At 43.9% G+C, this 23,545-nt stretch overlaps 1 protein-coding gene across 2 annotated transcripts in view; it reads left to right on the plus strand.

Moving 5' to 3' along the window:
• The window catches only part of GNAO1 (G protein subunit alpha o1), a 172,604-nt gene that overhangs the window by 133,530 nt on the left and 15,529 nt on the right, over positions 1 to 23,545 (plus strand). Inside the window, exons 5-8 of one of the 2 annotated variants that reach the window (XM_081920407.1) lie at positions 4,806 to 4,934; positions 5,656 to 5,785; positions 14,964 to 15,117; positions 17,760 to 17,966. In XM_081920407.1, coding sequence (XP_081776533.1) covers positions 4,806 to 4,934; positions 5,656 to 5,785; positions 14,964 to 15,117; positions 17,760 to 17,947 — 601 coding nt within the window. In that variant the 3' untranslated portion in view covers positions 17,948 to 17,966. Of the gene's footprint in view, positions 1 to 4,805; positions 4,935 to 5,655; positions 5,786 to 14,963; positions 15,118 to 17,759; positions 17,967 to 23,545 lie in introns of those variants that run through there. The other variant, XM_081920408.1, reaches the window with a different exon arrangement.

Raw genomic sequence — 23,545 nt, forward strand, 5'->3', positions numbered from 1 at the left:
GCAGCAAAGCTAGAAGGCCCCAGTTTAAAGCTCATCTCAGTAACAGCCTAACGTACTCTTGGACTGGGGTGTGTAGTACTGGTCTACTTTAAGATCATCAGAAGAGCCCTGCCAGATCAGGTCAAAGGCCATCTGATCCTGTGACTTTTTTTCACAGTGGCTACCCAGGTACAGTGGTACCTCGGGTTAAGTACTTAATTCGTTCTGGAGGTCCGTTCTTAACCTGAAACTGTTCTTAACCTGAAGCACCACTTTAGCTAATGAGGCCTCCTGCTGCTGCCGCGCTGACGGAGCACGATTTCTGTTCTCATCCTGAAGCAAAGTTCTTAACCTGAGGTACTATTTCTGGGTTAGCGGAGTCTGTAACCTGAAGCATATGTAACCCAAGGTACCACTAATGGGAAGCTCACAAGCAGGACTTGAGCGGCACAGCAACTCCTCTCTGAGTTGTTGTAAGTAAATGCCTATTCAGGCTCCTCAAAACCCACAGCCTCTTCCGCTTCATGATGCTCATTCCTCTCCATAGCTAACGAAAACCAAAATAAATGATGCAAAGGAAGCAAAATTATGCACATCAGATCAATTTCCACAATGGTTTCACAGCTCAGAGAATTCAGCTTTTCCTGGCCCACAATTTGGATTTCTTGGGAGCGGAGCTTTCATTGTCCTTTTAGAGTTGAGTACATTTTGCCTTTCAGTTTTTTGAAGGGATGCTGAGTCAGAGCAATGCTTTTAGCTTAGCGTGCTGCCTCTCTTGACTGCAGCCAGTCAGATACCCCTGGAGAAGCTCAGAAGCTGAGAAAGATGGTTAAATTCCAGTAGTATAGTGGCAAATTCAGACGTGCAAATTCATGGCAGTCATAGTCAGGGCCCCTTCTAAGATTGTACAATAATCTTATACAATAAAAGTGTTTAGGAATGATAGAATTGTAGAGTTGGAAGGGACCCTAAGGGTCATCTAGGATGTATTGCAATGATCAGTGCAGATCTCCATATGTTGTCTTTCAGCTAGAGTTACTGTTTTCTGTGCACATACGTGGCCAAATGATTTTGAGGGTTCCAGTATCTTCTTTTGGAGTGACCTAAGTTGTTTTCATTGAAATGTCATGGTATATAATAGAACCTGCACACCAGTCTCTTGAAACTGAAGCACCGGGTGTTTTTGATGCTTGTAAATGCTTAGCTTTAGAGCAAACAGAACAACAACTCTTCATTGTTCTTCCCAAGCACCTACTGAATAGTGACTCTAAGAGCCATTCCTCCATGACTGACTCAACTGCTTTCATTCCAGTCAGCGCAAAGGGTGAGGAGACTTCCTCTCAGTGGCTAAGAAGCTCCCTTTTCATGCTGTGACTGGATAGCTCTAGGATGTTGGAGACAGGGACCCTGCTTAAGAAATATTAATGGGTCCCCTCAACCTGGACCACTACACCTCTGTTCCCATAGGAGTCTGTGTGCACATGAAGGTTGGGGTAGTGGTGATTGTGGGCACTGCAGCCAATAAGTTTTTCTCCTTATAACAGAATTCAAGACCATCCAATAAGCTCAATGGTGGAAGATTCAGGACAGACAAAGGAAAGTACTTGTTCATTCTGAGCACAGTTAAGCTATGGAACTCGCTCTAGCAAGATGTAGCGATGGCCACCAACTTGGAGGGTGCTAAAAGTGGATTAGACAGGTTCGTGGAGGATAAGACTGGCACACTAGCTGTATTCTGCTTTCACTGCTGGACGCAGCATGCCTCTTAATACCAATTTCTGGGAATCGCAAGTGGGGAAACAGCTGCTGCCCTCAGGTCCCACTTGGGAGCTTCCCAGAGGCATCACTGTGAGAGCAGAAGGCTGGATTAGATGGGGTTTTGGTCTGAACCAGCAGCAGGGTTCTTCCTATATTCTTAAGTGCACGGTTGGCAGACTGAACTCTTACGAGCCCACACTGCAGATGTTCCCCTGTGGTAATAGCAGGTCTGCATCATTCGACTGTATCAACTTCAATTTTCATCTGAGGCAGCCGCTGAGATGCTCATTAGGATAAAATCCTCCCAGTTGTCTCGTACAACATGCATTTGGTTCATCACTTTCAAAAGCTTACATATTCTCAAGGTGCAAGCAACTCAGTACGGTTCTAATATATTTCATTGGTATGGCCCATATATCAGTATTGCCCAAGGACCAGCCTCCGCCTTGAGGATTAGCTAGGGAGCGAAGAATGGCTGTCACTATGTCACCTCAGTTGGATAAAGGACAAGATTCTGTAATGTGAGAACATAATCTCTTTACTGTCCTTTTTTTTTAATCTGGGCATTTCCTCAATCGTTTTGGGAGAGCAGTAGGGATGAGCTGTGCTGCTTTGTACGCAGAAGGTTCTGGGTTCTGTATGAATAATGACAACAATAATTTTATTGTTTGTATTCCACCTATCTGACTGGGTTGCCCCAGCCACTCTGCGTGGCTTCCAACATGAAACCCTGGGGAGCTGCTAACAGTCATTGTAGACCCTGCAGTCAGGGCCCTGCCCTCCCAGGCTGGCTGGAAAAGGCCTGAAAGGCAGGGAACAGGTCTTCCAGGGCTCACGGCCAAAATGTAATACAGTTGCAGGAACTCTTCTGTCCCAAAGTAGCCTATACTTTTTGGAGAGAGGGGTGGTTTGGATGAATATTCTGCCTTCTTGATGGCTCAGGGCCCCAACAACTGCCCCAATGTGACAGTCGAATGAGCCAGATGCCAACAGCTACTTAACAGAACTGTCATCTTCAGCAGGGCTAATATGTTGAAAAGCCATTCTGTAATTTAAAAAAAGGAATTACATGCAATGCTGTCTACCTGAGGTCACATGCAAATAATAAGGAGGCATATGATAATGCCAGTGGTTATGACTCTTCCCTGCTGATGATATATGAAATTCTATGAGAATCCTTGTTACCCTTGAGGGCATGTACCCTCAAGCCATAGTCATCTCTGGAAAATAGGTGTTAGCTGGTTAGTCAACTATGTCCTTTGCCACACTGGCTTTGCTGGCTAGGCCTGGAAGTAGTCCAAAGCACCTGGAGGGCACCAAGCTATCACAAGCTGGCAAAGTGCTTCAGAAACTTTTGTTGGCCAGAGGTGATGTTAGTGAGAAGAAATGCATGTGTTCATTTATCAGTGGTGCCTCTACCACACCACTTTCAACTCACTTAAATAATGTCTCTGTGCAACCTTAAAAAATGGAAAGGGGAAAATCTTTCTGCTAGGCTGAATGCTAACTTGTGAAGATGTCCAGAAGGGCATTTCCTGATATTGTTTCCTGCTTTTCTTCCTATAGCTCAGCCACTCTCTTTCCTACTGTGCCCCAAGAGATGTCATTTTGCCTTCAGCAGCAAACTGCAATAGAGCTTTCCGCTTGTTCACCCCGCTAATAACTGACTCATAAAATGGTACTCTGCTGCAATACAAAACATTTAAGAAGATAAGATCAATACATTCAAGCTATGCATGTGGGTTGAGGACTTGTATCAGAAGCATCCCGATTGGTTTCAGAGTCACTCTGTATTTCCAGTTCAGCTTATTATTCAGGACCAAATTAGATCTGTTAAAAACAAAGCTCTTTTTTCCCTTTCTCACAGAAGTGGATCAAATTTGCAGGCATAATAGCCCTCCAGTGGATTAAGCTGTACAATCTGTAGGCAGATATAATCAGGGGTTTTGTGCAGGGCAGCTTTAAAGTTTGATTTTTTAAAACGGAAAAGAAAGGAAATCTATTTTATTTTCTGCCAGACTTTGATGCAATTTACAGGTATGATCACCCTTTACTCTCTGAGGGCACAAAGCCTGCAAAATTTCAGAATTATAGCTGCAGCTGTTCTCCAGACTACCACAGGAATGTGGCCCTCCAGGCCTTCCTATCTGGCCCTTGAAGCTCTTGCCAGACCAAACCCGCCATTGGCACTGCTTCATGTCCTAAGAGTTCTTGCCTGGCTGCAATGCATCCTTGAATTCTGATAATGCCTCTTACTTGTCTGGACAAAATATGGGGGATATATGAGCATGTGACCCACCACTGGCATGTAGCCATCAGAAAAGAATGTGGCCCTTGAACTGAAAAAGGTTTTCCTTCCATACTTTACCACTTGGGGATTGGCACCATAGGAAACATAGCAGCAAGGTAGAGAAGGGAACATATATCCCAGGAAAGACTGGAATGAGGAGATGTTGGAGGGCGGACTTCAAACCTCCATCATAGACTTGAGCGGGGTGGATACATCTACTTTCCCCTGGAAGCAAGAGATCTCTGTTGACTTGAATAGAGGAAGCAGTGGCAGTGGAGAGAAAATGGCATAGAACTACATGTCCGTTGAATCTCTCTGAACAACTGCATAAGTAATTTATAACATGCAGGGCTTTTTCCAGCTGGAGCTCATGGAAACTCAGTTCTGGCACATCTCAGGTGGGTGCCATTGCCATTCTAAGAGAATGAGTTCTGGCATCTCTTTTTCTAGAAAAATAGCACTTCTTATTTCTTTCATTCATTCATTCATTTTCTATGCCACACTTCATCTGAGGATCACTAGACAATTTACAATATAAAACCAAAAAAGGATGTAATATAGTAACAAACAAAAACAATAACACCCCCTTCTCCCTCACAGTATATTTATATGTGGTTTAATTCTGTTCTTTGTTGTTTAAATAACTTCTGACATTTAGAAGTATGTTTTCCCAAAGAGAATTTTCTCCCCTTAAGCATCAATGAAAAACATTGCGGCGTGTTTTATCCTTATAACTCATATATCCTTATGCTTTTCCTTAATGTTTTCCACTTTACAGCTACCTAGACAGCTTAGATCGAATCGGAGGTGCTGACTACCAGCCTACAGAGCAAGACATCCTTCGAACCAGGGTCAAAACAACTGGCATTGTAGAAACCCATTTCACGTTCAAAAACCTCCACTTCCGGTTAGTGTGATGTGAAAATGCAAGCAGATTATCATGACTATGCAAAGAAAATTCCAACCTGAATTAACAAAGGCCGGCTCATGCTATAAATGTGTAATATGACAGCGTCATATTTATTTATTTATACACATTCTTTGTAGCTTCCTGTCTAAAGACATTGAAAAGGAATGGACAATGGAACATGAGGTAGAAACATGCCAAGCAATAGCATCAAAGAACTCTGAAACCATCAAGATTTAAACAGCAAATGAGATTAAACAGCAGCACTAACCTTCACACACAAAAAGTTCCAAAATCAAAATGACTAAGGGCAAGTCCAGGTGGGGTGTTTATTGACACAAAAGTTGGTTGTTAGCGCGCACTTTCTAGTATCATTCTCCTTCTCCTGTCACTTTTCTAACTGCTAAGAAATCTTAAAAGAAAATGTGATGGGAAATGGCACTGATGTGTGTGGAATGACCACTAGCTGGCAATGACTGGGGAGCTTGAGGCTCAGGAGCTGAATGCAGCCTCCAAGCCTCTCTATCTGTCCCTTAGAACTCTCTGGAGGCCACACCCATTTCCTTAGGCTGATCTATAAAAACAACAACTCCCCTGTAATTTCCACCCTCAGTTCTAGTCCTGTGCTCTGGCGCAGCAGAGAACGATGCTTGGTCTTGTGGGACTAGCCATGCAATTCTTTGGATACTGGGCATAATGAAGGGTTGTGTTTCTTCCTCAGGCTGTTTGATGTTGGAGGTCAGAGGTCAGAACGTAAGAAATGGATCCACTGTTTTGAGGATGTCACAGCAATCATTTTCTGTGTCGCGCTGAGCGGGTATGACCAAGTGCTCCATGAAGATGAAACTACGGTGAGTATTCTCTGGGCGGAAGAGTTCCCTGAGATAGCCTTGCTTTTCTACTTACTGCATTTGTTCCAAGGTCATCTCACAAACCGTCCTCAGTTCTGAGACCAAAAGGATCTAACAGATATACTTTATTACTCACATGTCTTCCTTTGACTCTTAAATGCTATGGAGACCCCATTCTACCACCAACAGCTGGATTTAAGTCTTCCATTCCGCAGGATGGCGTTAGCACAGGTAACTTGCACGCTTTCACTTGGTCCAGAATTTGACCACAAAATCTGTTCCCCTTTCTCTTTGGCTACCCCAAGCCAAGTGCCCCTGCTGCAGGAGGGTCTCCCTTTGAACAGAAGCTCTTCAGGAACCCTAAAGAGTGGTTATTCTTGATTACTGTTCTGCCCACAGAGAACTTGCGAAACAGAAGAGGGGGTGGATATGGGTTCCTGACCCAGATTGCTTATAGCATGACAACAAACCAGAAGAGAGTTAGAAAAGGACAGGCCTAAGAAATGGAAGCTGAATGTGAGCAAGTGACATTTTTACCCAGAAGTTCTGATGATGCCTGTTCTTTGGTTATTGTGTGGATTCATGCAATCACTTTTCCACTTTAAAAACAAATGACAAGGCAGGGCCGGGGCTAGGTGCACATGAGAAAAAGGGGTGTTCCCAATAGGTTGAAGAGGAGGCTGAGAAGTTGTTCATTTGTTAGTTTGCTATGTATTTGGCAAGAGATCATATTTCATGACTGCTCATGAGGAACAGGCTTTTGTCTATGTCTGGAATTGTGTCCCGTGCGCAAGAGATGTTTTCTTGGGTCTTTTTGGTGCCAAATCAGGAAATAGAAAATAAAAGGTAGAGAGAAAGCTTATCTCTGAAGCAGTGAAAACTCTTATTTTGTCTGATGGTTGCAAGAATTTTACAGCAGTGTTTCAAAATGCTTAAAAGAGGAAAACTATACTGTAAATGGAGAGCACAGGGGTAGAGGAGCAGCCCTAGCTGAGGTTTAGCTCCCATGAGAAGACACTAAGCAAAGAACGTATCAAAAATATATGTAATATGATTGCAGCTTTGTAGTCTTGACCTTAAATGTTTATTACTTGCCGTGTTTTAGTGTTATGTCTGAACTATTGATAGGGGAGAATTTTGACTCAGTTCACATTTGAAAGCAAACGTACCAAATGCACACTTTCTGAAACAATATGCAAACCAAAACAAAGCTGGCCTTCAAAATTTGCAGTATTCCAAATTTTGCAATATGGTTCTTCATCCATAAATGTACAGTCATACCTTGGAACTCAAATGCCTTGGCTCCTGAACAGATCACCTCCCGAACAATCGAAACCCAGAAGTGAGTGTTCTGGTTTTGGAACGGTTTTCAGAAGCCGAACGTCCAGTGCGGCTTCCACAGCTTCCGTTTGGCTGCAGGACGCTACTGCAGCCAATTGGAAGCCACACCTTAGTTTTGAACGGATCCGGGAGTCGAATGGACTCCCGGAACACATTCTGTTTGAGAACCAAGGTACAACTGTATATGTTAGGATAGACTGCATATATAATCATATATTAGTGGGCATAACATGCAGAAATGCATTCTACGTGGGGGAATAGCTTTTGCCGCTGATCTATGGCCTTCCTTCACACCTTCTTGCTGAATTAGGGGAAGTCTCCTGTGGGAACAGGGGTGTGGGGCTTGAGTGTTTAGCCCACAGTCCTCTTTGTGCATTCACAGCAAATGTCTGAAGAGGACCATGGGAGATTTAAAAACAAGTGACCAGTGCTGCTTTTGTACAAGTTGACTTCAACCACAGCTTCTAGCAGAATTAGAATCAAGGTTCTGCCACCTCTTTAGAATCTGGGGAAGATCAGAAGGCAGAGGTTTTATTCTCTTAAAAGTAATATGGGTTTTGTTTTGTTTTTAATGGTTTGAAGCCATTCAAAATGAATACATCAGGAAAAAGAGGAGGGAATGAATTGCCTAGTGATGCTTGCAGCAAAGGTTAGCTCATCATGTGCTCAGCTGGCAAGGATAGCAAGGAGTCCTTCTGTGATTCAGCTCTTCCTCCACACTACTTCACGGTTGCTGCTACATTCATAAGCATTTTAGAAGAGGCATTGTTCCCACATTCGCCTTGCATTTTTTATCCCCTTTGAACTACAGCTCACTCGAACTATAAAAAAGTATGGAATACAGAAAGTGAAAATAGACATATGGAATCGCAGGTGGGAGAGTGCTGTTACCCTCTTATTTTTCTTGTGGGCTTCCAGTGAAGCTAGCCGGTTGGCCGCTGCCAGAACAGGATGCTGATTTGGTCAAGATCCAGGGATCCTCTGATGTTCTTATTCTTGCAGACACACACAACTGCAGGAGAAGGGATAGAACTGTGCTTCTGATTGGAAGTATATGCCACATAAACCATCCCAGGCACTGTGGCAGGGCCACCTCTAGGGAAGTGCAGGGCTTGGAGCAAATCAGACTCACGACCCACCCACCTTACCACACCAATGCTGCCCCCACTCTTATTCCTCCTCTTCCTCCTCTGCTTTTAAAGGGATTTACAGGTCCAGATGGAACTCTGCTATCTGCAATGTTACCTTCTGGCCATCTTCAGTGCTAAAGAGGAGTAGAGATCAAGCTACTACCGTGTTAGCACAGAGAGTAAGGAGCCTGGGTCTCTCTGCTCACTTTCCATGTTCAAGACATATTGAGCATTACTAGTGCCCATTGGTATGGCAGTAGGCAGGGAAGGCAGCACTAGGTGGATCCAGAACTAATGGCAGGCAGAATGCATTCTAGTTGTGCCCTTCTCCTCCTCCCTGCTGTGTTCTACCAGGGCAACACCAAGATTAAGGAGGAGGAGGAGGAGGATGTTGACAGGCAGTTCCATTGGTTGCAAATAGGAAGGCTGGCTGAGGGCAGAATGGTGGTGGTGGGGCCATGCCCCATTCACTCTCATGGCTCAGTCTCCACTGCTCACAACAATCTGTTCTGAGAATCCTCTTATCTTCATCTCTGAACTGCATCATGCACTTTCACTGCGAGCAGGATTTGTACCGTTGCAAGGACCTGCGAATGATTTCCCCGGTAGCGGTTTCTGTGCGTGCTTGTCTTTTGTCCAGTCTGCATTCGAGTAACTAAGCTGCATGGGGGACCATGGCGTTGCTCTTTCTTTACCTGTCAGCTGGTGTCTTTGCGGCCTTCCTTAGCTATAAGGAATGTTCTTATGAAAGAAATAGGTGTATCAAACGGTATCAAAACAAGATGCGGGCACTTGGGTGGTGCACTCTATAATCAATCTTGCTGAATGGCGTGTTTGAAAGAGTGGGCGGGGGGAGCTCTCTCAGCCCCTACCCGTCATATGCAGGCAGTGTGATTGCAGTACAAGTTGCTTATATTTAATAATCTGTACTCACACCTCTGTTTTAACCTCTTCTGATTCTTTTTCTAATTCTAATATGGCAGCAAAACTAAAACAACAGTAAGTATTGTTACCGTTACAGGAATGTTATGGTTTCCAACTGGAACAAAAATGAAGGTGCTTCTAATGTCATTGTAGACTTGACATTCATGACTTTGCTGAATGGTGGGGAACAAGGAGCATGGATCCAAGCAGTGACTTATGAACTCTACCTTAAAGATGCCTGCATTTGGTCCACACTAAAGATACCATCATGAACACAACACAAATATTTCTTCTCTGAGGGGTGGCAATTCCAACATATTATAAGTATATTGTGCTTTACCATCTTCAACTCTCTTCTTTCCCCCATTTAACAGGATCAGTTGAAATAACCATTTTAAGGTGTTTTTTCCCCCAATACTTGTTTTGAAACCTGGCAAAGGGCATCAACATCTCTAATACACTTGTAATGAGACTTGCTTGTATTTTTGCTTATGTAGAATATACATTCTTGGTACATCTTACAGGAAAACCAATAAACTTGGGGTTCATCCAGTTAAGAAAACAGTGGATTTTCCCATCCCTGTCAAACAAAACAACATTGGGATAATTCTACCATGAAAGGATTTCAGACCCCTGTTTGTATTAGCTGTTGCCTTTAGTACTTGTTCCAGCTTTTAGATGTGGTCCATTGGGCGACTTGGTCCAGGACAGCCTGGAATAGAGCTGCTGGATAATATAGTAGGGGGTATCTTATGGACTGGGCCAGGTAAATGTAATGGCTGTCTTGCAGTGTCTTAAAATTCCTCCATTCAGCTACAGGTGTCAGGTGTGGGGTCTAAAATCGGATTATGGAGTGTTCAGGCAACACTCTCTCTCTCTCTCTCTCTCTCTATATATATATATATATAGAGAGAGAGAGAGAGAGGATATATCTATATATATATCTATATATATAGAGAGAGAGAGGATATATATATATATATATATATATATATATATATATATATATGCAGGTTTTGGTGTCCTCGGGTGTCTTCCCGTGTAAAAGTTGGGGTGTCTAGGCGACGTTTCGACGAGGTCTCACTCGTCATCTTCAGGCTGGTGCTTTCGGCTTCTTGTTACTGGAACAGAGCAGGATCTCAGTGTTTGAGTTCCTATAAATACTGTTGAGGGGGTGTGGTGTATAGCCTCCAATGTTCTGGGCAGAGAGGAAGTTCCCAGGCTAGTGTGCCTTTTCTTCTTTTGTTCCTTAATTACTTGAGGGATATCTTGAGTGATTTCTTGAGTGATATCCTGAGTACCACTTAGGTGGGTCATTAGGTGTGGATTAGTTGCTAAAGTCTTTGTGTCTTGACCTCTTGAACTTTGTGAAGAGTTTTTCTGAGAAGATAACAAGTAACAAGAAGCCGAAAGCACCAGCCTGAAGATGACGAGTGAGACCTCGTCGAAACGTCGCCTAGACACCCCAACTTTTACACGGGAAGACACCCGAGGACACCAAAACCTGCATTCCTGTACCCGTGAAAATCTACGAAAGCATATATATATATATATATATATCCCCAAAGATGTTTGTGGTCACTAAGGGATGGGAATCCACTGGGATAGCACTGAGCTCAACATTTTGTGGAAGGAACAACCCTACCATCAGGCAGATTGAGGAAGGCACCTCAGGTGGCAGATTCTGTGAGGCTGGCAGTAGGGGTGGGTTTTTGGAGAACAGAACAGCAGGCTCTGCTCCCCTTAGGTGTGGTGGACCCGTGCTAAAGGAACATTTAACTGCCAGTCCAGTTGTTCTCATGGAATGGGTATGGGAAATAATTTGTGCTCTACCTCAGACAGCAAAATTTATTAGACAGGCAATTTCCTTGGACTAAGCAACCACATCACTCATTGGGAAAGACTAAAGAAAACCCAAGAAGTCTAGGAAACTATGATGGCAGTGGATTTTATTGCAGATAAACTAGGCAAACTAGATTCCCACTGGATTTGCCTAAATTCAACAACTGAGATTAAACACTAGTTTAAAGGTGGGGCGCTGCACAAAACTGCACATAGCATACTTTCACATAAAGATGGGGGCGGGGATTAACCTAGACTTACACCCAACACCTAGAAAGTCGTATAAGTGTCTGAAAACAGGCTAACGCCACCCACTACCTATCCTCAGGGTAGATGCCAGAAACAAAGACCACATATTGGTGCTGCAGCCAGCACATGGGAAGATGCAATGTTGGTGTGAGAGATCAGACATCTCCTCATCTTTTCTTCTCCCTGGAAAGGACACAATTCTCTCAAGTTTCTAGTTATGCACTAAATTGAGCGCTATTAAGAGGCATCCTTTGTAGTGCTGCATCTGCTGTACAACCCAGAATTTCACCTGTAGTATGTTTCAATGGGTGTTGTCCTTGCTCTTTCCTTCCCTGCAGGCAAGATGTTGAAATATTTCCTTGAGCATTTGGTTCTTCTGTTTTCATGCAGATACAATGATCCAGTCTCGCTGCTGAGTTTTAGCTTTACATTATTCCTATTATTGTTATTATGTAAGTACAAAAATTAAGAATGCAAGCAGCAATACATCCATATGCACATAAACAGATGCCATGCACATATATAAGAGCACAGTCACCAAGCCACATACTTAGAAGTCATATTTGTGACAGCACTGAAAACACTCTGCCAGCATTAATGTTCGTTCTGATCTGTCTGTCTTCCTAAATGACAAAGGGGACCTAGCACATCTCACATGATTCACAAGAATCATTCTTTAATCTCAAGAAAATGTTTTGTATCTGTTAAAGCAAGGCTGGGGGTATTGGAAGTGGGTACTAGTAATCGGTGTGTAATGATGACACCTGGGCCCTGTACACCAGTAGTTGCAATGACCCAGGGAGTCATAGCAGCAGGAAGCAAGCCTAGCAAATTGGACCCTGATGTATATTTCAGGGATCTCAAACTGATCCTTCGCTGTGGCTGCAGATAGATGTGGGCGTAAGGCATGGCTGGTAGCCATAGATGTGGCAACAAGGCAGTCTCACCCGATAATGAGGGATGGGGGAGAAATTTGATTCATTTCTCATTTAAAGGCGGGCCTACAGAATTCACATATTGCGAAACAATATGTGAACCAAAACACAGGCATTCCTCGAAATTCTCACTCCTCTGAATATTGCACTGCAGCTCTTCAACCAAGTAATGCGTACAAAATGCATACACTATAAAGTGTGCCAAATATATATACTAGTGAAAATAACACACAAAAATGCATTATATTCAAGAAAACTGTGGAAATGAGAACCTGAGAGGAGCAAATTAATGACTTGCCTGTGTAGCAACTTCAGAGAACCCACATTCCACATTGAAACATGTCAGAGATTATGTTGGAGTGGATTTCTGGGGTATGTTGTAGCACAAACAGTTCACATGGGGCACTGGCTAAGCCTCCTGAACCTCACCGTTGCTCTTCTTGAACAGAGAGTAAACCTTAGAATGCACCCAGGACTAGGGCTGGAGAAGAATTTCCTTTGGTCAGCCTTGCAAAGTGAACTTTCCTAATCTTCCTGGACTAGTACACAGATCTGAATGTCATTATCCTTAGGATTTTGCAGCTCTTTGAATTTTATGATAATAGTTCTCTGCTTAAAATAATACCAAAATGCTTTTCAAAATACATATTTTAGAATACCTTTTTTTAAAAAAAACATACAGAAATTCATATTAAAATACCTTTCTAAATATGAGCTTCTGTATGGATATTTTATTTTTTAAAAAATACTAATTTGCAGATTGCTGGGAAAACAGGACAGAATGGACATGGCAGAATGGACACATGTGACAGTCAGCTGATCAGTCCATCCTGACCTGTATTCCCACAAAGCTATACATTGGATGGGTAAGCAAGATGTCTGTCAGGAAATTTTGTTCAGCATTGCTGGCCATCTTCTCATTGAGGAACACCTGGAAAGCTTCCAAGGAACTCTGGCTCCCTGGAGCACAGTTTGGAAACCAATGCCTTGGTGACTGCAACTTAGAAACCACAGTCTAGCCCAGCGTTGCCCAACCTGGTACTCTCTGCACATTTCAAACAATAACTTCCATCCATCTCAGGCAGCACAGCCATTTTGGACGGCATCTCTCCCCCACCCCACCCCAGCCATCACCACCATTTGGACTTTTGTCAGCTCCAGCCGGCAGGTCTGAAGGAAAACAAAATGGGGACAGCCGGTCAAGTGATACTATGCAATCTTTTCAGGTTGGGTGGGGAGTCAGTTACATTCCTGCTATTCCAAAGGCACTTCCATTAGCTATCCGGAACACATTTATGTCTATCCTCTTTCTTTTGTCGGTTATAATTTGTACCAGTCGTTTGCGGTGGGGAACTGCCACACTTTGAGGAGCTGCTGCCGATGTCAAACAGGAAAGCTCTCTGTTCTGTAACCTGCTTTGCCTTTTGATAACCCCTTGGCTCTTTGGGTTGGCTTCGACCTCCGTCGCGGCTGCTTCTCTCTGCTATTCCGTTTCCGGCCGGGAGAGGCGGCACAGCTCTCGCACCAAACTCCAGCAGGCCTCTACGCCATCACCACTTTTCCTCGGCCGTCTGATCTTTTCTAACCAAACAAAGGCCAAAATATTGAGATATTGAGAGACCCTCCAAATTTGGCAGGTATGAAGCTTCTCTTGAACCGAGAAAAAATAAAGAGTTGAAAGCAGCTGGAGGAATGGGACGCTAACAGGCTGACTTTGCTGTGAGCTCTTTCAGTATACACCAAACCCTGCAGCTTCTTAACCAATGCGGCAATTTTTATTTTACATCTTTTGTTTCACTTCATTATAATTATTATTCGTTGCATGAATTCCAACTAAAAAGCTGCCTTCCTTTTATTTGTGCATTTGTTGTTGTGGCCTTGCCAAAAAAAAAAAAAAGACCCTTCCCAAAACCCAAATCTAATCTTTTTTTCTTAAAGGCATGATTTAACATCAGCAAGGTTCTCTGCTGATCGGTGTTTTGGTTGTTCTTAAGTATTCTATCTTCTGCCTTTCTTCCTTCACCGCTCTCTTTTTCTCCTTCAGTTCAGTTTCATTTATTTTCGTTTTATTGTGATCTGCTTTCGATCAAACCATCTTCCAAAAAATTAAACAAATAAAGACTCGCACTAAAAAGCATCAACTGGAGAATGTCAGTACTAAACGAAATAACAAGCTACTAAGACCAAAGCTCACGGCAAGGTCACTGCCAAAAAGATGTCGCCTTATGGTCTGCTTTCAACTCTCAATTAATTCAAGGATCTTACCAGTCCTTGGTTAATGTATTGCCCAAATACGTGTCCCATACACACACCCCAATGAAATGATCAGCATTTTAACAAAGAATGTTCTAGAAAATCTGCATGACCCACACTTCAGTTTCGATCTCTGACCTTTTAAGGGCAGGAGTTATTTACACCGCCGTCACTTGCCATACATGCATGGTGCATGATGAAATTTAGCTGAGCTGGAATCTTGTAAAAAAAAGAAAAAAGATGTGCTATGCAAAATCGACAGCTCTGTAAAAGTAAAAACTGCTGCAGTGCTACTAACTGTACTTCAGATCTATAGGGATTGCATCTCTTTATGTATGTATACACATTTCCCAGTATGTATACATTGATTTATTACATCCACTGTTGTCTGCTTCCTTTTGTGTTTTTACCCCCCCCCCTTTATTATTAAATTTAGATGCTTCCCTATACATTGAAGGTGGTAGTAAAGCTCTTGCCTGACTTGCCATCTCCTTTGTGTTGCAGAACCGCATGCATGAGTCACTGAAGCTCTTCGATAGCATCTGTAACAACAAGTGGTTCACAGATACCTCCATCATTCTTTTCCTCAACAAGAAGGACATCTTTGAAGAGAAGATTAAGAAATCTGCATTGACTATCTGCTTTCCAGATTATACAGGTGAGAAAAACCTTCAATATATATAAATATATATATTAATAAAATATAATGCAGGAAGAGTGCTTTGTGATTCAGAAACCCTTACCCTGTAATTGATACCTTTATTTTGGCTGTTAAAAGAAAAGCACTGCTCTCCTTAGTTCAGCAGTGAGATGAGGAGACTGTGGTCCTTCAGATGTTTCTGGAGCACAGCTCCCATCATCCCTGACCATTGACCATGCTGGCTGGAGATTGATGGAAGCAGTAGTCTGGAAGGTCACAGGATACCCACCCTTGTGTTAGCTCTGTGCTCCAAACACCCATAGGTTCTTATGGGAATTTGGGCAGTAGCTTAGCTAGCCTCAAAAATATTGGACCAATTTGTGGAGGATCAGTTGAGCCAGTGCTTTTTTTCTTAAAAAAGGAGTGCTCTCATTTTCCTACTCATATTGAAATGCTGCCCCTCAATGAGGCCAAACTCAGATTCACAAAATGTTTAGGGGTATTCGTACCCCAGTGTCCCCCCAGAAAAAATAACTGAGTTGAGCCATGGGTGTTCCTCCATGGAATCTACACATTCAAAGGAATATATCTCTGAATTCCAGATACAGTGGAACCTTGGTTTTTGAGTGACTCAGAAGCTGAATGTTTCAGAAGCTGGAAGCCGAAAACCCAGAAGTAATTGCTTCCGTTTTTGAACGCACCTCGGAAGTCAAACGACTTCCGCTGTGTGTTTTACTTTTTTCTCAATGAATTTTGCCGACTGCCCATTGCTCCTCGGTTTTCAAATGTTTCGGAAGTCGAACGGTCTTCTGGAACTGATTACGTTCTAACACCGAGGTTCCACTATTCTAGTAACAAGCAGTAATGAAAGGCTGTTGGGGGTTTTTTATCCCCAAAAGTATTTGGCTGGCTGTTGCTGGACTAAACAGCTCTTGCTCTGATTAGGCAGGGCAGCTTTCTTAGGCGTTGTATGCTCACAGCACTGTGGGGAAGATGAGGAAGACCAAAGAGGGAGTGGCTCATGGTAATCAGACACAAAAGCTTTCACATCAAGGTTCCTCTGCTGGTGCAAAATTCATTTCACCAACATGAGCTGAGTTAGCTCCAGGTTTGCATGAGGAGGGGTTGGAAATAAGGAAACAGGCTGTGTTTGCACAAATGGTGAGCCAAGAAACTTGGCTTAAGAAATCACCACACATGAGAGCTGCAGGCTGATGCATGTCATCCAAGCACTCCTATTTTGCTTCTCCCTGTTGCATGGAGGGAACTTTTTTCTGCCTGATGGCCACCTTCTCTTCTAAGTAGCCTTCTGAGGGCCACATGTCAGTGGTGAGTTAGGGTTAGAGGCAAATTGAACCTCCTGGTGGGCCAAGATTGGCAGAATCCACACCCCTGTTTTAAGGATGGATGTGCAGAAATGTGGTGTCAGCACCATAATGCTTCTTGATCTCAGTTATGACAATGATTACATTGTATTGATGACAATGGTGATAGTACTACAATGCTAACGTTATTATTAATATGAATACATTAGCAATGATGATGGTGATGACATCCCATCAGCTTACATGACTGGTTATGTGGCAAAAAGGGAAATCCCTGCCCTCAGTGAAATTACAGTGATTTTCAGAGTGTGTTCCAGTAAACTCTGGGCTTCCTGGAGGCTTATTAGTGGTTGCTCTGTGAAAAGATGAGCAAGACAGGACATGTAGGAAGGCAGGATGTTCAATAATGTAGCATGCTTCTTCTCATAAATCGATTCAAATGCTGAGAGTGAGTGTAGGGGAACTCTGCTGAAAACCAGCCTCAAGGCTCCATGTTCAAATCTCACATCGTCTCTGAATTTGCTCAGCAGCTCTAAGTGAGCCACTATCCCCATCTGTAATATGGGCCTCCGTTACAGCCTTTTCATGAGAATTGCCGGCAGGCAAGCTACACATTACATTATTTGTGTGCCTGCAGTCAAGGTGCTTTGGGTTTTATAAATTTTAAATTGCAGTTGTGGGATGAAGTATGGGTGATTAGGATTAGGAGGATGGGGTGTAGGGGAAGCTTCCCTAACCCCTGTGAAAAATCCTTTCTCTCCCCACCCCCGGACCCTCACACCCCCACACAGGCCTACTGCTATCTCTGGGATGGAAATTTACACTGGCATTAACTGCAAGGAGTGGGGATTTTAATGAGGTCAAATCTATCTTCCCCCACAAAACTGCAAACCCAGTCCTAACCAGGCATTTCAGTAACTGCAATTTAAACTTGGAAAAATGAAGCATGTTCATTGCATTCACACAATTAACGTAACATGTTGTTTGGCTTCCAGATAACATATGTGAAGTGTTTTGAACACTGTATAGATGCTAAGGGTGACCTTTTGCATCATCCAGAGCTCATCAGTATTACTAACTGAACTGAGGACTATAAAGCACAATTTGCACAGGGTGTGTGTGTTGTGTGTGTGTGTGTGTGTGTGTGTGTGTGTGTGTAAAGAAGTTTGCTGCGAGTGTTGCAAAGACCCAAACTCTGGTTCTGCACAACTTCTATCCCCATTCCCACATGAGCTGGGTCCACCTCCAAGTGGAGTCAACTTGAGTTGGGTGGGCTTTGTGTTGCGTTTCAGGACAACCTTGCTCCTGGCTTTCGTCTCTCTCTCTCTGTTGCAGGGCCCAGCTCTTTCACCGAAGCCGTGACTTACATCCAGTCCCAATACGAGAGCAAGAATAAGTCGTCCAGCAAAGAGATCTATTCACACATCACTTGTGCCACCGATACCAACAACATCCAGTTTGTCTTTGATGCTGTAACTGATGTCATCATTGCCAACAATTTGCGTGGCTGCGGACTGTATTAAAGCCCTCTTCTTTCCTTTCTTCTTTTCCCTTTCTTCTCTTCCTTCCTGTTCACCCATTGGGGAAGCAATCTTGTGGTCAGAACAACCGGTTTGTTCTCCATTCCCCCCTCTCAAATGTTAAGCCTACAACTGTTTTTGAGATGGGAGAGTCCAGTACCTACTTCAGTATTCATGCGGCGAAAAAAAAGATGTTGTGAAAGTAACACTGTCACTGTAAAGCTTTGCATTCACAGGACGGTTTTATCATGCACACATTGGGGGGCAGGGGGAGCGGGGAGGTAGCCTGTTGCCCCTTCTGAAATGAAGAGGAAGAGAAAGCAAAATGACCCTCTTTCCTGACTCTCCAAACAGAAGAAAATCCAGCACTCATTCCCCTTTCCCTTTCCCCTGCTTTTGAAAATGCTTTGATGGCATTCTCTGCCTTTCTCTTCATGCAACAGGAGCCAATATTGAGACTCATGTAAAGGAGGCTTCACTAAGGCCCTCAGTATATGTGTTTCAAGAGCCAAGTTGCTATCATTATTTCTTAAGAAGGCAATCCAAAGCCTTAAGTGTTTGACATTGAAGGGACAAACTTCAATGTACTGTGGCAGGCATGTGCGGATAAGATCTCCAGTGGGTTTCTTAAAAAAAGTGTTAGTGGCGACTTCCGAAGATGGAGGGGCTGATTTGGGATGGGACCAAGAGGACTGAAGCCTAGTTCTTTTTGTTCTTGTGTTTCAATTTTTCAGTTAAACCCCACACCACCCCCCAAAAAGAAAAAACACTAAAGCTGACGTTTGATCTGTGAGGTAAAGCATACTGGTATCAGATATCTATATGTTTTGCTCCACAGAATAAATAGCAATTTTTTGGTGAAATGGCTCAGATTGAGCACCCCTTCAGAGCTGTGGTTTTTTGTTTTTGCCAGTGTCTTCTGCACCATGTCATGGACACTTGAATAGTGCATTAGTGGCAGATTTATAGTGGACAGTCTGCACATCATTCTGCTTTATTAGTTGCTCTGCAATGCTTTGTGAGTGTTACCAACCCATTATTGTCACCTGGCAAGCCATTCTTGTACTCTAGTGCCAAAAAAAAAAAGTGTGGGAAGGGGCGGGGAAACTAGGAGCATTCGTGGTATGAAAACTTACAGGGTTTTAGCAGGAAGTGAGGAAGCATGGCACCCATTGCAAACAAAGCAATATGTCCACCCCTGAACTTTTGCAGAAACAAGCTATGTTGAAAGCAAGTTCATGTATAACTGCCTGAACCTTGATGAATGCTCATTGAAAAGGCTTCTCGGCCACATAAACACACAGGTACACATACACCTTATTTGCGGATCTCCCAGTATCGCATTTGGTTTTGCCCAAAATACGTATTGGAGCATCATGAAATGTTGATTCTCCAAAGCAAGCCAATAGGGACCTCCCCAGTTTCCATCTCCTTTTTCCTAGTTCCTTAAGAAGGTCAAATAATCTGGAGATACACTGAAACTCAAGTTTCTATTTCAAAATCAGATGGACAGGATTGTATGGCTTAGATTGAGGTCTGAGGGTTGGGGGGGGCATGTTAGTTGCTTCCAAAATTAAAAATGGAATGCCTGAAGAAGTCATACTGAAGTGCCTCTTAATAGAACAGGTCCAAATATAAGTGTATAGTGGAATATAGTTGGTAATTGTGGAATAACCTAAGGTCATTTGATTATCAGGGTCCTTTGGTGAGAAAAGACAATAATGGCAAACACATTTCTCTGAGATTTTTTTGCCCCACCCCCACCGCCGTCACCACCTTTTTTTGCAAGCACAGCCACAAGGAAGACAGGCAAATGACAGTTGCTTATTATGGGATCAGTGTCCCTCAGAAATGCACTTTTTTTTGCTTTGTTTTTGCATCAGAATGCAATCTCCCCCCCTCCATTTAACCTGCATTTGCCATTTCTGCTTAGACTCTGACAAACTAAAACACAAAACCTGTTGCAAATAACCTGTCTGTGATATTTCAATAACCTGCTTGCAAATTTCGCCCTTGCCTAGAAACTCCCAGCGTGGGTTGTGTTCTAGTGTGGATTCCAATGGTAGAGATCCTTCTCCACATTTCCTTCTGGGCAGCCTGGGGTGGGGCACATGCCACTGGTGGGGGCAGAGACAAAGGCAAAAATGGGAGAAGCAATACTTGTTAATTTGACCTTTGTGCAATAGGCAGAGTTTCTGAAAATTCACCCACCCTTCTCTATCCTCCATCTAGGCATTCAAAAGGCATTGCCAAAGTTCAAGATTATATTCTAAGTGGGCCTGAACTTCCCCGTTCTTAATGTCCCCCACTCAGATGATAAGAAAACCCACATAAATCAGCCCTGGGAGATGTTGCAGAGTTCCCTCCAGGGAGCAGAGGTTCCTCTGCAGCAGTTTGCCTGAAGGTAGAAAGTTAGAAAAACCCAGATCCAAATGCATCTACATTGCTAATAACAGTTTTTACCTCAGTCTTTTGAAAGTGTTCATCGTCGTTTCAAATCTGTCTTTGTGGTAGATTTGCTTGGCTTTGTTTCTATTTATAACCCTTTCCACAGTGTTGTGGGGCAGCTTGCTGATAAATTATTGTTTCTTAGACAGTCCTCAACTATTAATTGGTAAAAGTGCTTGTGAACCACCTTGTAGGAATTGTGTGGTTTCAGTTATGTGTGTTTACTCATCAGATTTATAGGAGGCGTGGGTTGTGTGGGTATGGGTGCATGCATGTTTGCAAGAGACAGATTCACACATTGTGTGCTTGACCCAGTATAGAGGCCCAGTGACAGCGGTGTTACTGCTAAATTCTGATGTGTCCAAAAATTCAGGCAGCTGTGTTGATCTATCGTATTATAACCGCCGCCGCCCCCCTGCCCCCCATCATAGAACAGTGCATTCATTTCCATATTATTTGCGAATTGATTTTTTCTGGAAGCAGATGACACAGAAATTAGCACTAGGCTTGCAATATATTCTACTATAGTTCTGGGAGTGGCTTTTATGACATGTCAAAGCTCAAATATAATAAGTTAATAGTTAGGGGGAAATTGTGAAACAGAATAAACTGCCATTTGAATGCAGGCACTGTGTCAGGGTATCATGCAGAGGTGAGGGGTTGAGGCCTACACACACACACACACACACATTTTCAAGGAGGGGCCGGGCAGATCCTGTGTCTTCAGGTAGTTGCTGCTATCCTCAAGCCCCTTTTCCAGTGCCCTGATGAGTGCCAGGCAACCACGATTGCAATTGCCCTGAATGTCCCAGGGGGACGCTTCATTGCCCTGGTGCATTGTGGGCAAGGGTGAATGCCCAGAACCAGCCCTGCTTAGAGGGGTTGCACTTTTGCTTCAAGAGGGCCGTAAGCATGGCAAATTACACAAGGAACATTGTGGTGTGACACACACTTCTGGCAATACCATTTCTTGGCAGCTTACTGGGAAATGGGGGGCAGAGAGCCTAGTGCCTGGGCAGGCTTAAAATGAAGAAATAAGCAATCCAAGGATGGAATCAGGTCCAATGGAAGACAGAGTAGGATTTGATCCAGAGCAGAGAGGGGTCAGGTGCAAGACTTGGTGGAGTAGGTGGGCAAGAGACAGGTAGGCAGAGAAGCAAGATTGGAAGGAAGAAGGGAGGGTAAAGAACTCAAGGAAGGTCTTGTAGGAAGGGCTGGGCAAGGAGAGGAAGAGGTCCAAGGACAGGCTGGTGGGTTTGGAAGTTGCAGGAGGAAGTAGCATAAGGCACACTCAATACACAAGTTAGTCCTCTCTGTTTGGGAGGGACAGGGTTGCAGAGACTGGCAGCAATTCTCCAGGGTTTCAAGCAGAGGAAATTCTCAGCACTACCTGGAGATGCCAGGGATTAAACTTGGAACCTTTGGCTTGAAAAGGAGATGCTCTGCCACTGAGCTGTGGTCCTTTCAGCTCCGCCTCATCCCAGGAGTTGCGCTTAGCTTTGCAGAAACCACTCTGGCATGCTTCCAAGTGTGTTCTCGTTAAGGCTTCCCTCAGCCTTTCATGAAGCCTTCACCAAAGTTAGCCCTGGCATTCTCAACAAAGTACACAGTACCTGGTCATCGGGGGAGGCGCGTAGGTTTCATTAAAGCAGATGTGTGCTCCCCAAATGAAAAAAGAACACCTGCTAAAGCCTGAAGGCAGTAACTGTACTGTAGATAGAATGGCAGTAGCTTAGAGGTGGAGCACCTGCTTTGCATGCCGGAAGACCCAGGTTCAATCCCCCACGTCTCCCAGCAAGGCTGGAGAGCCACTGCCAGGCAGTGCAGACCCTAATATGCTAGATAGGGCAGTGGTCCGACTTAGTGTAAGGAGCTCTCTAGGTTCCTATTTATCCCTCTTCAGTAGGCAGTGGTAGGTGAAGCCAGAGCCAATGGAGCTTTGCTCCATCCTTTCCCCCATATCTTTCCCTTTCCCTTTTCCCCTCTCTCTCTATTCCCTCCCTTGATCTCTCTCGTTCTCCTAGCACAGCAGGCTGCCAGGAGGCGGGACAGATTCTATTTCTGAACTGATTGCTTGCAGAGGGCTGGGAATTATTCTGAGGGCCGCATGTGGTCTTCAGAAATCCTGGGGCTGTAGTCAGCAAATTGTCCTGGGATCAAGGCTGACCCTCCTCCTTAGCAAGGTGATGCAGCAGAGTGAAACGAGGAGGTAGATGAAGGCAGGGAGTGAAACTTTCTAAAGGGTTGACCTCCACATAAGGATTTGGTACTTTCTTTCATGCACCAAAATGTCTTGAGCCATCATCGCTAGGGATCTCTAATGAAGAATTTTCAGCCGCCTCACCAGACTTCAGTTCCCAAGATTCCTTGAGGTTGAGTGAAGTTGTGGCCGTTAAAGTGGTATAAAGTCAATATGGCAATAGAGCAAGGGGCACCTTCAGTGATTTGTCTGTTGATTTTGGCGAAATTCTAATACGTTGGGATTAGTTTTTCATTAGATGAAGTTTTCATACACACACTCCAATGAGTCATCCACAAATTGTTCTTGCAGTGTTTATACCAATGCCCATGTGGACTTTTCAGTTTGGGTTTCCTCTGGAGTGTCAGCGAGCCAGATGCAGTTTCAGAATGATGTGTGGGTAGGCGAAGGTGACAGAAAGAGAGAAGGCAAGAAATAGGAAAAGACCTCAGACTCAAATAGATGGGTAAAGGACATTGGGTCACAGCAACAATAGGTGCGTGGCAAGGTCCCGACCCCCCCCCCCAAAGATTGAATAAGACGCTTGACAACAGTGTTTTAGGTTAATGGGCTAAAAAAGGCCACAACTTTAATGGTTACAGATTGTGAGCGGTATTGGTTTAGGCATTGGACCTAAGCAACTATATCTGACTCCAGGCCACCTCCGCTTTAGTCCGGGAAGGGTTAACCACCAGTAGAGGGTCGCCTGCTGGTGCACATCAACTAGGACCCCCCAGGCTTCGGACAGGGCCACCCCCCCCCCCCCAGAATCCTTTAACGGAATACCCTTCAATGTGCGGGGGAGGTGATGGTGCTACCTTCCCTCCTCTCTTCTCCAGCAATATTCCAATGCCAAACCTTACAAAGCTGTGACGATTTGCTATGAGGTAGGCGAAAAATTGGCCAGTGTCAAT

This window comes from Podarcis melisellensis, assembly GCF_964234715.1.
Source record: "Podarcis melisellensis genome assembly, chromosome: 8".
Taxonomy (NCBI): Eukaryota; Metazoa; Chordata; class Lepidosauria; order Squamata; family Lacertidae; genus Podarcis; species Podarcis melisellensis.